Here is a 17,871-nt window from a genome sequence, read left to right as displayed (position 1 = left end):
GTGCTGTTTATTTGTTTGGGGTGGCGAGATAACAGGATTTAGTAATTGCACAATTGAGTGTGTTGCTGTCCACGTTGCACATGTATTTCTTCCACCAGGAGTTGTTGAATAGCCCTCAGGAAAAGAGACAGTGATTTTGCTTCCCCTCCGTGGCACTACAGAGCCAAGACCAATTGATAGCACTCTTGTCATACCCATTTGTGATCAACGAATGGATCATCAACTGGGGATTGCAACAGTTACTCGATCTACTTGCTAAACCATTGATTACATTCCTTAGTAGTCACGTATATCGTTTTGCATGCATTTTGTGTTCATCCAAGTGCCTTTGGTCAGTGGTATTCGTTTGGAGACATATTTTTCCCATCAGTACACAAATACAAGGGACAGATGCACAGAAGTGGAAAATTAGAAGACAAGGATGGGTAAATTTAGGTTTTACAATCCTGACAATTAGTGAAATGAATTGAGTGGCTTCCAGCTGCCATTTCTTCCTCTCCTGTTCCACATTTGAATTGATGCTTCTTTGTAATTTTAAATGCAGATTTAGGCTAGAAGTAATTTGAGATAGTGGCACTGGTACCTAAGGAATGGTTTGAATAGTGAGGTGCACCCTCAGAATGAACTTGTCACATGTCAGCCTTGAAAGTATGTATTGAATGTTGCAGAATATAGCATGTTCTTATCAGAAAGAAGAATTTTAGAACAAGATACCATTTAAGTTTGCCTTCCACAAAGCATATTTGCAAAGGCCTTCGATCCATTGTAAAGTTCTTGTTTAGATCAAATGTGTTGTATGCTATGGAGTTGAATTTCTACAGAGAAAACTGAAAATATACTTCAGAAAAAAATGAATTCAAATTAGAAGAGGTTAGATTTGTTGCTGTCTATCTCTCTTCGTTGTGTTAAGCCCAGACCTTTAGTGTTTGGAATCTGTATGCCACAAAAACCAAGAGTGCTGCGATCAAGTCGGATGTGAAGGGATGTCCATGTGCCTGTGAGGTTGACTCCATAATTTGCTGCAGAGAACTTGAACCAGTGATGATTTCTCGTACCAGGCCAAGGGATATTGGTGCACATTTCCAAATTATTCCACGCCTGGAAACAGCTGCCTAAAAAATTTTCGTTTTGCACACAGATAAAAACCCGGCCACAAACTTTGTGCTGAAGAGGAACTATTCTGAGTCTACTGGTAAGATATACTGTGTTTGTGATGTACGATGTAATACGTACGAGAGCTTCAGAACCAACTTATTCTTGGCTGCAAGAATGCAGCAGGTGCATCATCTGATGATTGGGCTTTTGAATGTGAAAAATATGTTGCTTTGTAAATTTAAAAAAATCAAGTTTCCTTGTCCTTTTTTGTATCCAACACTCTTTTCCGTCTTAACTGTTTCTTTGATTTCTTCCAATTTCTGCTATCTGTGTTGTCTTTATTTCATTGACTGTCCTTGCTGACTTTGTATTTTCTTCATTGATGCCCTGTTTACACTGGAGGCTTTATTCCAGTGCAAATTGTGCCAAAAATGTTTCCAGTGTGAAATGGGCCGTAGCAGCACAGCTGTGGTGTAGCACATAATTTTCAACTAGAATGTTGGCAGTGTTGATGTTCTCTCACTGCAGTAATGGAATACCTATCCAATTGGCCCATTATGTATCTTGGAAACTTGCATTTGCATCATGATGCAGGCACATAATGCAAATTTTGTTTCCTGGGCTACTCTGCTTGTGCATGCACCCTGTATTGTATTGTGCTGCTATGATGCGATAAGGAAATAGTTCTGCTTTTTTGCCTGGAGAAAATTGATACAATTTAATAAATGCAGCTTCAGCAGCAAAGTGTTCTGCAGCAAGTCAATCCTAAATGTGTTTATGGCATTTCATTTGGTGTACTTTTGGACACTGTTTCGTGTATAGAGTCATTTACACTGACTAGTTTCAGCCTACTGTCTGCCTGCTCAGGAAGCTGAGCACAGTTACGTGCAGTTGAAGCAGAAACATAAAGGTTATCCATACTTTAACATTTCCTACCCAAAATGTCCAAAAAGGTGGCATTTGCATTGGAAGAAGAAATATTTTTCTGAAGTGTTTGGTTGGAGGAAGCATTAAAACTAGTCTGTCTGCCTCATCTATGTGCAAGTGCGCTAGTTCACTAAGTTTGTTTATGAACTGTACGTATACATAACTATGTTATCCATATGTATAATTTGATTCCAGTTTCACTAAGTGTTTCAACGGCAGTAGAGGACATCCTATTGTGTGTACTTCCTGTATCTGCAATAACTGATGTATTGAAATCGGCTAAATATTTTCCAAAACCGCTTGTTTTCTTGTTGGGATAATTGTTATATGTTTAGTAAATGCAATTCAGTGTTGCACATGCACTGTAAAACATCTTGGATTTTTATTTTAAGACTAATTGAATTTTATGGTGTAGTTGCATTTTTAGTTTCATCATTAAATCTTAGTCTAGTAGCTTGCTTTGTGTTTTTCCAAAAAAATGTTTGTTCAACATCTACTTTGATTTCAAACTGATAACTGCTCTCAGTGTAACTGGTTGTACTGTCAGTCAGAATTTCAAAATGAAATTATTTTTGCCATTCCTGTCACCATCCAATTTAAGTCAAAAGAAATTCATGCTTGGAAGGTCACAAACTTGCTGTTATTTCTAAAATTGTGCAGAAGCCTCAAGAATTGTTGATACATAATCTGTAAGTATTTACCATCACAATCTAAATGTATACATGTACTTAATTGCATATCGTGGCCACTAATCTTGGACCCAGCCAGCAGTTAAATAGAATTAAATGGGAATTAACGTTTTGTAATGTATTTATCTTTGTATTGAGTGCTGTTAGTTGAGCCATTCTGGATTACAGCCACTAAATTAAGTACAGGAGCATGCCTCTCAATTTTAAGAACCTATTTCAATTGACCTATAGCATATGCAGCTTTTTGATGGCAGAGAATTGTATATTTCGTCTACACTTCATTTCAAAAAGTTCCTCCTGTTTACACAATTCAGTGGTCTAGCTCCAATTTTAAGATATTTCCTTATGTTCTCGATTTCCCCATCGGAAAACAGCATATCTGTATCTTAACCACTTAATCACTTAACCACGTCATCACTTAACCATACGAATAGAATTGAGCCAGCTCCAGATCAGGCAAGTCTAGTCATTTCAGTCCAGAATCCCAACTTCTGTTTAAATGCATTATGTATGGGAGGTGGTAATGTAAGGCGAAGTTACTGGAGGAATAATCCAGACTAATGCACTGGGGACATTGGTTCAAATCCCACCATGCCAGCTGGTGAAAATTTAGATTCAATTAATAAATGGAGTTAAAAGCTAATCTTGTGCGACCATAAAACCATTTTTGATTGTCATTAACACTCATCTGATTCACTAATACCCTTTCGGGAAGTAAATCAGACCAGGCTAGGATGGCAGATCTACACGTGTCTCCAGATGGACAGCAATGTGGCAGGCTGCCTGGTTGTGTCAAACTGACACAAAGTTTAAAAAGAATGAACAGGACAAACCACCCAGCATCAACACGTGCACCGGAAGTGACAGCAGCACACCCTGCCCTCCGGATCCTGCAGAGTCCTCCATACCAACATCTGGGAGCTTGTGCCAAAATTGAGAGCTGTACCAGACACTAGTCAAGCAACAGCCTGATATATACACGGCATCATGTCTTAATGCTGTGGATTTCACTGTCCACCAACACGTCAGGCCCACCAGAGGTGGTGGCACACTGGTATACAATTGGAGGAGAGTTGCCCTGGGAGTCCTCAGTTCCAGGACATGGCTGCAGGAGTTTTTGAGGGTAGTGACATAGGCCCAACCATCAACTGTCCCCTCACTGACTCACCTCTTCCATAAGGGTGAAAGTGGGAATTCTCTTGGAGGATGGTACAATGTTCACCATTCTCAACTCCTCAGACACCAAAGCAGTCCATGTCCATATCCAGTAAGACCTGGACAATATTGGGGCTTGGGATGACAAGTAGCAAGTAACACCCATGCCACACAAATGCCAGGCATTGACTATCTGCAACAAGGCAAAATCTAATAATCTCTAGTGACATTCAGTGGTATTACCATTGCTGAATCCTCACACTGTCAACATTCTAGAAGGTTCCCATTGACCAGAAAGCAGCCAATAAATAGTGCCTACAAGAACAAGTCAGAGGCTGGGAATTCTGCAGTAAGTAACTTGCCTTTTGACTCCCGAAATCCTGTCCACCATTTACAAGGTACAAATCAAAACTGTGGTGGAATATTTTCCACTTGCCTAGATGAGTGCAGCTCCATATGCACTCAAAATTCAATACCATTCAGAGTAAGCCTGCTTGATTGGCACCCATCCACCACAATAAACAACACACTCCGTCATCGCATAGTTGCAGCAGCGTGTGCTGCAATTACTCACCAAGGTTCCTTCAACGCCACCTTCCAAACCTGTGACCTCTACCACCTGGAAGTGCAAGGACAGCAGAAGTAGGTGGTGTTCTCATGCAAGTCCTCCTCAAAGCCAGCTCCTGACTTGGAGCTGTATTACCATTCCTTCACTATCACTGGTTCAAAATCCAGGAGCTCCCTTCCTAAGCGCACTGTGATGTTCCTACCACATGGGCTACAGTGCTTCAAGAAGACACCACACCACTTTCTCAAGGGCAGTTAGGAATGGACAGTAAGTGCTGGCCTTTCCAGTGACACCCACATCCCATGATCAAAGATTAAAAAAAAACTTCCAATGAAGTTGAGGTTTCCTGATAGGTTCAGGTCAGTCTATTGGTCAGACCATTTATTCCCCAGGTCTTAGCTGTGTTGTGGAATTAGCTTTTTCCGTGAGCTGAGAAGACAACCAGTTGTATGCCCATTATTTTGTGGAGGTTTTTGTTTGAGGAGTTGTGCAATGAGGAAACAAGGCAGTATCTTGCCAAGTATCCCTGGAAGCTGCAGTCAGGTGCTCCGTATATTCATGTAAATTATAAACTACAATGGAATTGAAAATGTGTGAATACAGCACTTAAAGAATCACTTGCAATTGTAGCTTTGTATTTTATACTTGGGTATACTTCTGGCTATGCGTGTAAATACACCATTACCAAGTTTGCTTGCCTTGCTAAGGTCCTCAATGAAGTGGCCGTCCACTTAATTCCGGTCAGCCCTTTTAATGATACAGTAATTTTATTATATTGATATGCAGGTATTACCCAAGTAAGTAATTGCGCTCTTTGTATTGAGCTAGATCAGCCAGATTTGAAGCAAAACAAGTTCTCTAACTTTCATGTGCCTTAAATTTGGTGGTGACCTTATTTTAGTAACAAGATTTTATTGGTAATTAAATTTAATTGACATTGATTTTGTGGTGATTTGCAGCTATGGTTTTGCTAGCTGTGCTTTGGTTTACAGTACTTGAAATTTCTCACCTGACACTTTCAACAGGATTATTTTCTCATCTGTTGATTTACATACAGACCATCTGTATACAAAGAGAGCACTCCTTCACCCTGAGGGGTGCAGCTGATATTAATGAATTTGCATCAAGGTCATACCCGTAGCATTGATCTAGTCTATAAAACAAAGACCTGTATGTGAGTTAATACAGTAAATGTATTTATTAATGAAAGTATGATCAATCTTAAGTATAGTAGCTGCCAAACTGATTAAGTGATTTCTGCTGTTATCAGTTTCATTCTTGCTCACTTATATAACTCGTGTTCATCATGCCAAGGCGACTGATGCTTCATACAAGTTGTAATGTCCCTGAAAGCTGTTAGTCAAGATTTTTTCAAACATCCACAACAACCTGTTTATCCTGGAAGCTCAACTTTGAAATTGTAGGAACAGGAGGCTAATTAACCACTTAATCTAGCTGACTGGCAGACCTATATCTCAATACCATTTATTTGCATTTTCTTCTTATGCCTAAAAAAACTATTGATTTTGGCCTTAAAATTTTAGGTTGACTTAGAACCCACAGCCTATTAGTAAGATTTCCAGAATTCCACCACTCTTTCTATGGAAAGGAAATCCTTGATTCATACTTAAATGGCCTAGCTCTAATTTTAAGATTGTTCATCCCCGTTCTGGATTTTCTACCAGTGGAAATAGAACGGTTACAGAAACTGTCAAGGTCCTTGATTATTTTAAATCACCTCTAATCCATATAAACTTGTGGGGATACTAGCCAAATTCATGGTGTATTCCTTTCATCACAATTTTAAGTTCTTTTAGGCCTGGTCTTATTCTTGTGAATCTGCACTATACACCCTCTAATATGTCCTGAGGTTCAGCCCAAAATTGAACACTTCTGATCAAATCTCTGAAAATTGAGTAACACTTGCTGAAAGCAGGCATTAGGAGGCTACAAAGCATTAGACATAGGCAAGGATCAGGCAAATGGATTATAATGTGGGGAAAATGTGAAATTGTGCATTTTGGCAAGGAAAATGAAAAAAGCACTTCATCTAAACAGTGAGAGATTCCAGAGCTCTTGAGATGCAAAAAGATATGGATGCCCCAGTGCATGAATCACAGTTAGTATGCAGGTACAGAAAGTAATTAAAGTGAGCAGCATTATATTGTTTATTGCAAGGGGAATTGAATGCAGAAGTATGGAAGTTATTCTTCAGTTATACAGGGCATTGGTGAGACCACATTTGCAGTACTGTGCAAGGTATTTCCTTTTTTTAATGTATTGGAAGCAGTTCAGAGAAAGTTTACCAGGCTAATACTGGAATGGATCTTAAGAACCCTTCATCAAAGGGTGATGGAAGCTGAATCCTTGAATGTTTTTAAGGGAGAGGTAGATTCTTGATAAGCAAGGGGGTAAAAGTTTATCAAGGATAGACAGGAATGTGGAATTGAGGTTACAATCAGATCTGCTATGATCTTATTGAATTGCAAAGCAGGCTCCAAGGGCTGAATGGCCTACTTCCATTTTCTATGTATCATATGCTCACTTTAGAATTCCACTCCCCCCCTTTTCCTTGCAGAAAAGGCATTAGGTTTTCTTTTGTACCTGTCTACTATCTGTTACTCGTTGTACATTGATGCCCCAAATCCATTTGCTCTTTCAAAGATTTTAGTCTCTCCACAGTAAAAGAATACTTATCTTTTTCTCTGCAAATTGTGTAACCTCATTGAATTCCATCTGCCACTCCTTTTTGCTTATTTACTTGTCCTTTATAGCTTCCTATCTACTCAACTTAGTGTACCTCCTAACATATCATTTGGCCATCTACAAAGCTTAGTACCTCCTGATATGGTGCCATCTGCAATCTTGGATGTACAATTCTCATCCACGTTAGTATGTTGTGAAGAACTGAGTCTCCAATATTTTTATCTAGGGAACACCACTTTTCACATTCTGCTAGTAAAATAATGTTCCATTTGTCTCTTGCCTCTTAACCAATCACCAATCCATCTGCTACAGTTACTTCTAATTCTGTCCAGTTTGTTCCAGTATAAATCAAAATATGCTGTTGTACCAAAGTATAGAAATGGAATATGAAAACATGGCATTCCCCAGAAGAAAAATTACTTTTTAGCAAATTAGAAAATTTAATTATAAAATTATAAAATTTTATGTTAAATTTTCTTTGTTTTTCCCTCTTTTCCATCCTCTAGTGTCATCGTGTATAACCACTTATAAGAAGACCCCTCCACCAGTTCCACCGCGAACCACATCTAAACCATTTATTTCAGTTACAGTCCAGAGCAGCACAGAATCGGCACAAGACACATACCTCGACAATCAGGACCACAAGAGTGATCTAAACAGTCAGTCTGGTCTCAGCAATTCTTCAGATAGTTTGGATAGTGCCAGGGCTTTGAATACTACTAAAACAGGAAGCGTCAGTGCTCCAGTTCGTGAACAGTTAGACAACCAAAACCAACACCGAAATGCTACAGTGACAACTGAGAAAGGACCACTCAGTACTGAGGACCCAAAGGTGGAACCTCCTCCAAAAAGGAAGCTCTCTTCTATAGGCATACAGGTAATTTTCATCAGATATTTTGCAGATTAAAAATGTGTTACAGGATATTCAGTCAATTCAGACTTGCGCAGTTTTCCAGCAGACTACTGCCTTGCGGGGTCTTAATGCCAATTGAAAGATTTAACTGAGATATTAAAACTCTTATTTGTGTGAAAAACCAGTTACTGAAGTTCAGATTCTAATTGTCGACGATGAGAAGCAAATACAAGGACAAGTAGTGTTTTCATAGGGTGAAGACGGTATTGTCACTGCACCTTGTTGATCAAGAACTATTTTTTCAGCATGTTGCAAATAAGTTTGGATTTAGTTAACAATGTGCTGTTCTGTTTTTATAAGAATGCAGCAGTGCCAACAGTATGAATGGTTTTAAATTTTTATCAATATAAAAATGGCAGTTCCATTCAGTGGACTTACCAAGAACATTCAGCTCCTATTCGGAGACAAAGCAGTCTCCTCATAAGCTTGAATTTATCTAAGGGCATTATAATCCCAGCTTGCCTCAACTTCAAATTGCATTCCTGGCTTATCCTGAACTGTGACTGCTCCAATTACCACTTTGACTTTTGCCAGTTCCCAGAAATTTTAGAGTATTGTGTCCCAAACTTATTCCAAGAACACATTGTATTCCATGATAGGATCATATTTTTAGTTTCTCTAACTTAATGGCTTATTAGCAAATTATTTCATGCATTTTAATAATGCTTTTTGAAAATACATGATTACTTTCATTTGTTTAGCTGATACTGCCTTTCACAAATTAGTATGCCTTGACAGTGTGATCATATTTGCAGGGTTTTCTGGATACGTTAGGTAACTTCATAATTCCTTAAGCTTGTAATCAATTTGTTTTATACGCTGTTTTGTTGCTATTCATAAAATGACCTTTTTTGCTGTACTTCAAAATTAGAGGGTTTCTAAAATCTTACTATTTTTAGAATTATTGTTTTGTCTTGTATTTCTTTTTGTACTCAAAACAATGCACTAACAGTAGGAAATGTGGGTGGGCCATTGTTTAACAGCTTTCATCTTCAGAGACACTGATCAGTCTGTGTTGTCCCAATCATTTTCCTTTATCCTCATCACCCCAATTTTTCGACTAGACTCTAAGGACTTTTTTATGTAGCTCAAAAAAAACTGTCAATAGCAATTGTCCTGTATATCCTAGAAGAAGCCCTTCAACTTTTTCCTCCAATAATTCCATATCCCCCTGTGACAGTCCAAATATTTCCCCCCTACACTTTAGCTTTACAATTCTATGCCTCCAGCAAGCAAGATTGGGAGTGTGCTTTCTCTTGTGTGCAATCATATTGAGTTGGTGATACTTCATTCATTGTGTCATATTCGTTAGTCAGCATTGTGTGCGCAATTGATAATTGCATTTTTTTAAGTTTCTAAAACCTGCCATTCTAACAGGTGTTCCTACCAAAAGTTACAGCAGTACATTTTTCTGTGAAGTTCAAACATACGTAAAGCAAGAGAAATCTGTAGCCTTCTCAACTGTTAGTGCATTAATTTGTGCTGGAAATTAGGAAACATTCTTTGCCAGTTAGTTCAGTACTGACCAGTGGTCATAATTGTATAAAGATGGCTATACTAGTTCAGCACTATACCTAAGAGGACTATTGTAGTCAATTCCTAATATAAGACTTATCAGATTTATGAGACTAATTTTGGTGTGATTCGTTGAAAGCCACGTTAAATTGTTTTAATATTTTGAATAGAATTGCAAGAGGAAATGGAATAAACAACTGCCAAATATTATCATTGACTTGTAGAGATTTCTTTCTTTTTAGGTTGACTGTTCCCAGAACGTAACTAAGGAACAAGATTCTCAACTTGTCAACAAATTCCAGTCTATTGGAATACAAGTGGAAGACGAGTGGCAGTGAGTGTAACTAATTCAACCAAATGAATAGATTTAATCTATTTTTAAAACTTCATTTCTGCATGCCCCACCCATTTGATTAACGTTCATACATACTGTAACTGGGAATATTCAATGCTTGCCTCTCTTTTAAACAAGTTCATTTTTTTATACTCCTAGGATAGTGAGCATTAACTTTATTTATGCAGCAAGGTCTCAAAAGACTTCAAGCATTATAACCAAAGTATGACACCATAGGCAGCCAAAACTTTGGTCAAAGAAGCAAATTTTAAGGAGTGTGTTAAAGGAGGAAGGCAATGTGAAAAGTTGTAGGGTGGGTACTTGAACCCCAGCAACTGAAAGCACAGCCACCAATAGTGGAGCGATGGAAACTGGGAATGCACAATAGGCCAGATTTAGAGGAACATGGATAACTTGTAGGGTTGTGGAACTTGAGATTATGGAGAGGCCTCAGAGGGATTTGAAAACAAAGGTGAGAATGTTTAAATCAAGGTGCTGCTTGACCAGAAGCCAATGGATAGTAAGCACAGAAATGAAAGGGGAATAGTTCTTGCGGCAAGTTGAGATGAGCAACAGAGGTTTTGAGCAAAATTGAGGGTAGAATGGAGGTGACTATCCAGGAGTGCACTCGAATACTCATGTCTGTAGGTAGCAAAGACATAAGGATTTCAACAGCGCCTGAGCTGAAGCAAAGTCAGGTGATGTTGCAAAGGTGGAAATGACAGTTTTAACGATGACCCACATATAGGATGCTCACATCAAGGTTAAATGTGACACCAAGGTTACAAGTAGGCTGGCTTAATCTCAGATGCCAGGTGAACTTGCTTTTTAGGGATTTTCATTGTAACGTGCGTTATATTAGGATGGATTGAAAACAGACATTGCAAATATTGACTCACTACCTTGTTCCATAAATAGTACCTAGATATTTTCAAGAGATTGAATAGTGTTATTGGTCTGTGGGCAGCGAGTTGCTGAAAGTGTTCCATGCCTTGAAAGGAAGGTAAGATTCTGAGGCAATAGACAAACTCTGAAAGTTGCAGATGATTATTTGAGTATTTCTCCCCTTCTAGCTTCAGCCAGCTTTCAGATAGCACGAGCAAAAACAAAACATGTAAAGATAAAAATCTGAAGAGATAATAAACAATCAAAAGGAGGACTGTTTTAAATTGCCAGTCAATTCCATTGTGTTTTTTTTCCCAAAACTGTTAACTGAAAACTTCTGATTGCATTTGTATACCATAATTCCGAGCAACATCAAGGAGGTGTTAGGATGCTGAAATTCACCATAATCAGTCAATCAGAAAGGTCTAAATTGAGATATCTTGCCTTCATTGGGGTAATAGATCACTCCTGCAACTTATGTCAAACAACCTGACAATAATATCAATCAAAGCTATCATTGATTTCAATTTGGTATATTTTGTTGAAAATACGCATGTCTTGATATTGAGTGCACTCATAACAAGCCTACCTTTTGCCTGCTAATGAATACTAACACAAGGTGATCTGACTATTTTGGCGAGGCACTACAGTTTGGATATCACCTTTTATGGAATCGTAGAATATTTATCTTTTACATATAAATAGGATATTATCTCAAGTTGGGGACGTGTGTGGATAAAAGATATAATTTACAGTTTTTCTCAAGTATCTTTTGTTAATGTGTAGAGGAAAAATTATCATGTTAATAAAAGCTCATAAGTCCACCGCCAACAAAAACTATGTGTATGTGTTAGAGTCTGACAAAGTAAATCCAGCAATGGAAATTTAGTGCAGTGGCCACTTCTGTTGCGGGGGGGGCGGGGTGGGGGGTGCAAAATACTGTTAGAGTATGGATCAGAAACCCCAAGGTACATTGAGGTTAGACTTGATCCTAATTATTTGCTATTTTTGGCATTAATGTAAGGTGTTTCATTCCGGATGGGAAGCTTTTACCAAAACAAACTTCATTTAACAGTACAGTTTAACTGTAGCAAATTAATTAGCTTAACATTTATCAATTGAACCATACTTAAACATGACAAGATGCAGTTTTTAACTGCTGACCTATCCCCGAGTTCCAATTCAAGCAATATTCTTCTTACAGACTTCAACTCCTCTTTTTAAAATCAGTTATCAAACCCTCAGGCTTATGTGTTTCTACTTGTTATCGTTCAGAGTTTTTTCAACACCTTTGGGGGGAGGGAGAGAGAGAGAGAGTCTACTGCAAGCTTAACTGTGCCTATTGATACATGACTCTGGCCCATAATCAACCTAATCAAAACATTACTCTGAAACTCCAAGGGAAGTCTAACTAAACACACATGCATTAACTTTGTTTAGACAAACACACTGTTGACTAAAATCAGTCATTACCCTGCATTCTCAGATTTGAACTGCCTGTTGCCCAGATAAATTGTCACTGTGTAAAACACTGAATTTTAAACATACCTCTTACAAGAAACAAGATATAAATACAATTCTTAAAGTCACAGTATCACAAAATAGAGAATTCCTCTTGAAGGTGCATAGAATCCCTACAGTGCAAGAGGTCATTTGGCCCATAAATGCTGTACTGACAACAATCCTACCCAGCCCTTTCCCTGTAACCCCATGTATTCACTGCTAATCCCCTGACACTAAATGGCAATTTTAGCGTGGCCATTCAGCCTAACCTGCACATCTTCGGACTGTGGGAGGAAACCCACATAGACATGGGGAGAATGTATAAACTCCACAAGGCAGTGACCCGAGTGTGAGACTGCAGTGCTAACCATTTGCCACCATGTTGCATAGGTTGCTGAATCTACCAGCTTTTAAGAAGCCTTTGCCCTGTCCTGACAGCTTGGGGCTGTACATGCCGCCTTCACTCATAAATGAGAGTCCCATTGCCCATTTCAATTCTTCCATCAAGGAATATTTTGGATTGTTATTTTTGTTTTGCATTTTAACCTGTGTAATTGCTTTCTTTTTTTGCTCAAATGACTAAGTGTGCAGTTCAAAATGGGTCCACTGTGAAATGAAATGGAAGGTTACATGATCAAATGGCAGTGCTTGCGAGAGCAGATTACTGACCTGCTCAGAATATATATAGAACAAAGAACAACACAGCATGGGAAACAGGCCCTTTGGCCCAACGAGCCCGCGCCGCCACCTTAACAATGTGTTTTTCCTCCTCCACCCTTGACCCATGCCTACGCTTATGGCACCCCCATTGGAAACCAGATTAGGGGAAGAATCGTTTAGGGACAGTTTGTTACACCAGCCAGCCTAAGAGCACATCTTTGGGGTGTGGGAGGAAACCGGAGCACCCGGATGAAACCCACGCAACCACAGGGAGAATGTGCAAACTGCCAGAGACACTGGCCTAAATCCATGTATCTGCACAGCTAACAGTGATAGTCATTGAGCTGTTGTGGTGCCCATCTGCTGGTCCAGTTTTAAGCATACACAAATGACGTGAAGTACTAGGCTACTCGAAACATCCAAGAGCAGCCCACGCACAACCCACCGTGTGCATGCCCCTCATTAGACAACAAGGTGGACCGACGCACCTGCGGAGTAAAAGAGAAAAACATCAACACGTAACAGTTGATTTCCATAGTATAAACATGGCAACAACCTGTTTGATGTGAAAGTTGAACTTCTTTCTAAATGAGGGAGACTAGCAAGGATGTATTTTTCAATGTTTCAAGGAGTGTTATTTGCATTTTAAAGAAAAAATGTTAACTTTTATCTGTAGTCAGTTAGGATCTGTGCATAATTTCTACTGCAATGATAAAGTAATTGCTTTATATTTTTGTGGAATAGTGTTTCACGGACGTTATATACTTTATGACGCATTTGCTTGCGATTGGCTTGCATTGCATTTTGCAGTTGATTCACTTGAAAGGAGGACCAAATTAATTCTAAACATTGTCTTGGTATTTAAAACAGCCTAAGCCGCTCCAGCAGCATGACGTCAAAACAGGAAACTGACTCTGATACACAGGAATGCAGTAATTCTACTGCTGGATTCCAGGACAAAAGCAATCAGCTCTCGGATTCAACTCAGCATCACAGCACCTCGAACCCTGAACCTGCAGTACGGCAACATACAAAAAGCTCGCAGACAAAAAATAAAGCTTTTGCTTATGGTGATAACTTAGATCCAGCCCTTGATCCATCCTCTTTACCGCCACCAGAGCCATGGTTAGAATCTACTAACAATCTTCCTGTTGAACCAGTACATGCTACTTCATGTCGTCGGGATGGTTACTGGTTCTTGAAACTGTTGCAAGCAGAGAAAGAAAGAATGGAAGGATGGTGTCATCAAATGGAGAAAGAAACCAAAGAAAATAACCTATCTGAAGAAGGTACATTGACAAGAAAATGATACTTAGCTTCCAAGTATTAATATTGTTAGAAATTACTAAATTAAATAAAAATGGTTATATAGTCTTGACATAACCCCATTTTACAGCCCAAATTTTTTAAAGTTGCCTTTGAAGTTGAATTCTAATATTTATTAACTGAATATATTTAAATAGCAAAATATTAATTATCAGCAAGATAAGAGGTGGTTTTGAAATGATTCTGGACATCAGTGAGTGGATGCAGTTTCTAACCAAGCTATTCTATTAGAAGAACACATCATTAAAAAGATATCATTTGCCATATTTCACAATCAAAATTAAGATCTTTATTGAGTGCATGAGACCAAAATGCTTCCATTATTTTTTTAACGACCAGCAATGCTGTATCTTGGGGTTCTAGGGTTGGAACATGAGATTCAGGAAGGCTAAGGCATGTCCTGCGTTGAATTTTGATAACTCCGTTAAATTGGTAACCCTTCTTCCCCTCAAGCAATTTTACCATGTCTAGTTATATTTCATGATGGAACTGAACGTGAAGTAAGGAAATATAATGCACCAGACTTGCATATCTTGAGTGGGAATAAAGATATGCTCAGTTTTAAGTGGTATGCTTCAAGTAATCAAAATTTAAGTGATTTTCCTGATGCTTTTCTAACCCACTCCAGCACAGTACATAGCTATGTGATGAAGAAAGTCTGAGGTTTGATATGTACTGAGTTAATCACAGTTTAACCACCGAAAGAAGTACGGTAACTGGCTTCAACGCTGAGCGAAAGAGAAACATAAACCAGAATTTCACTGCTGATCAATAACCCTAGCTTTCCACTTTTGCTCCCAAAGAAATAACACTATTGGGCATTGAGTTTGAGTTTAGCTGTGATATCCCCCGGTAAGTAAAAAGTTGTATGACACTCTCGACAGCACAAAGCTACATGATGCAGATGAAGGACATCTGAGGTTTGATCTGTACTGAATTAATCACAACTTGGCCACCAAAAGTACTATGGCCTCAACCCTGAGTGAAAGGGTAGGCTATAAACTCTGTTTTATATCTCTTTACAGCTTCTTTGTGTCTTCCTTACAGCTTACATTTCCATCTAGTTTTGTGTCATAAGAAACTTGAACAAAATAATTGAGAATAACGTATCTGCCATTAATATAGATGAATCCCCAGTTACATTGTCCTTGAGAAGGCGGTGGTGAGCTGCCTTCTTGAACTATTGCAGCCCATTTTGCTGTAGGTATACCCACAGTGAAAGGGAGTTCCAGGGTTTGTTGTCATCTGGATCTTGAACATATTTTTGAATTAATTGATTGGTTTTCTAATCTAATGCTATCAGTAAATTGGCATTAAAATAGCACCAGTTCGAACATCTGTGAACATATTTGACCCCTTTTGGTAGGAGTTCTGTGATTTTGCACACCTCAGTGTGAAACAGCAAAACTCCTTTTGGTCTTTTCATCAGGTTGCTTAACACTGGTCACAGAAATAACAAGTCTGTCTGAAAATTTTCAGACAATGTAGCATTGTGGTATTTTTCTGCAGGTATAAAATTGTTACAAGCAACTTTTATTATTGGAATTTTCTTTCTACTTAAATTTTTCTTTCAAATGCAGTCATACAATATTTGCTTCTATTAGTCTGGCATAACAAAAATATGGAAGTTATTCATCCTAGTTCACATTTAAGATTATATGTAATAATGTTAACATATCATTTCAATAAAACAATTATTTACTTTGTTACTGTCAGTGCAAACGTATGGTGGTTCCCACAGTAAAGATCAAAATTATTAACATATATACCTGCACTGTAAATTTCTGGTTCTTCATTCTGGTATCCTACTGCCCACAGCCAGAATTTGGATTTGAAAGAAATCAACACTAGTATACTGAGGTGACTGCATGCTAGATTCTATCTCCACTGCTAAAACTTGGACATTCTTCGTAGCTGATACTAATGTTCTTAATTTAGACTATTTTCAAAAATTTGCATATATTTGAGTTGAACTGCACAAGTGGCAAGAAAATAGTTTACGGATCGTATTAGTTTGGTACCAGTACTGTTTGTTGATTTATTTGCTGTTTGTTTTTCACCACTATTACACTATACTACTAAGCACTCTCAGGTTCAGATTACTTACAACTGTGTTCACTTTCTCTAGAAGGAACCTGGATCATTGTCACCCCAACTACCCTTGAGTAGGTGATGTCTTCAGGTCTAAGCATAGGGCTGAAGGAATGAAGAGTATTTCTGGAACTACTCCATAGCTGTTCTCATCCTCTAACACATTGCAGGAAGTGACAGGAAGATGTTTAGTATTTTAATGTACATTTGAAAAGAACATAACAGGAAGCTATGTAGAATGGAAGGTAGGTAGAACAGCACAATTTGCTGACTCGTCTTCAGATGTTGAAGGGAAAAAGTAGAAAACTTCAAGTGAGGGAGTTGCATTTTGCTACAGCTATGTAACTCAAGGAAATAATTTTAATTCATTTTAACTTGCCCATTATTTTCATGCCTGATCTTTCAGATTTATTTTATTCTTTATTCATTGTCCAGGATAAAATTATTTCAGTATGGTTCAGCATGTAGTAGATCCTGCACATGGGAAATGCTCATTTGTTTTTTCTTTAGTCCTAGGAAAAATCCGGAGTGCAGTAGGAAGTGCACAGCTTTTGATGTCTCAGAAATTACAGCAGTTCCATGGTCTCTGCGAACAAAATCTGGTATATACATCTTGCCTGTCAGAAACAAGTTAATAGTGATTTATTAGCATGCATTTTAAGCAGTAGGTTAGAATACAGAATGACTTGTCATTTGCATTCAGAAGCAATAACAGACTTAAATAACGTAGGATCGTTCTTCATAGGTTTTTGCATTGTCTCAGGTTAATTCCACACTCATCATCATGGCATACAAGCAAAAAAAATTTTGTTTCCTTATTGTATTAACTAATCTCAGCCGAGGATTGGGGAGGGGAGAGAATTTCTGCCTCATTACGTTGAGGAAAGGGGTTAAATCAGCAGAGATTCCCACAGTAACTTGTCATTCAGTGAAACCTGCTGCAAAGTAAGTGCATGTATCCTGAGCTTCAGTAGGAACATAACGTACAAAAACATGGAAGTTCTGTGAAACCTGTATAAAACACTGGTTCAATCTCAACTGGGGGACTGTATGTAGTTCTGGACACCACACTTTAGAAAGGATATGAATGCATTAGCAAAGGTTCAAGAAAGATTTACAAAAAATGGTTCCAGGGGTTGGAGAAGTTTGGACTATTCTCTATGGAGAAAAAGTTAAAAAGGGATTTGAAAGAATCAAAATCATGAGTCTGGGCAGAATGTATATGGAAAACATCTTCCAATTGGTGGAAGAATTGAAGACCAGGGGAGACAAATTTAAGGTAATTGGCAAAAAAAGCAGTGACGACGTGGGGGGGGGGAAAGCCTTTTCACACAGCAAGTGTTTTGGACCTGGAATGCACTGCCTTGGTATGTTTGGAGGCAGTTTTGATAGGCTGTTTGTGCAGAGCATGAGGAGAGCATTTCCAGGATGTGTACTTACAGTAATATTGTCAATATTAGATGCCATCTGTGTGCATTAAAACAAATGAGTTGGCTTCTCTCAA

At 38.4% G+C, this 17,871-nt stretch overlaps 1 protein-coding gene across 4 annotated transcripts in view; it reads left to right on the top strand.

The window, feature by feature from the left end:
• dlgap4b (discs, large (Drosophila) homolog-associated protein 4b) overlaps nt 1-17,871 on the top strand; it is a 614,332-nt gene that overhangs the window by 589,414 nt on the left and 7,047 nt on the right. For 3 of the 4 annotated variants that reach the window (XM_080204771.1, XM_080204772.1, XM_080204773.1), the window contains 4 exons: nt 7,647-8,017; nt 9,811-9,902; nt 13,821-14,239; nt 16,878-16,969. In XM_080204771.1, coding sequence (XP_080060897.1) covers nt 7,647-8,017; nt 9,811-9,902; nt 13,821-14,239; nt 16,878-16,969 — 974 coding nt within the window. Of the gene's footprint in view, nt 1-1,138; nt 1,193-7,646; nt 8,018-9,810; nt 9,903-13,820; nt 14,240-16,877; nt 16,970-17,871 lie in introns of all 4 variants that reach the window. The other variant, XM_080204774.1, reaches the window with a different exon arrangement.

This window comes from Carcharhinus amblyrhynchos, chromosome 16 (assembly GCF_965287045.1).
Source record: "Carcharhinus amblyrhynchos chromosome 16, sCarAmb.v2.hapA, whole genome shotgun sequence".
In the NCBI taxonomy this organism is placed as follows: domain Eukaryota; kingdom Metazoa; phylum Chordata; class Chondrichthyes; order Carcharhiniformes; family Carcharhinidae; genus Carcharhinus; species Carcharhinus amblyrhynchos.
This window is presented reverse-complemented; position numbering and strand designations above follow the sequence as displayed.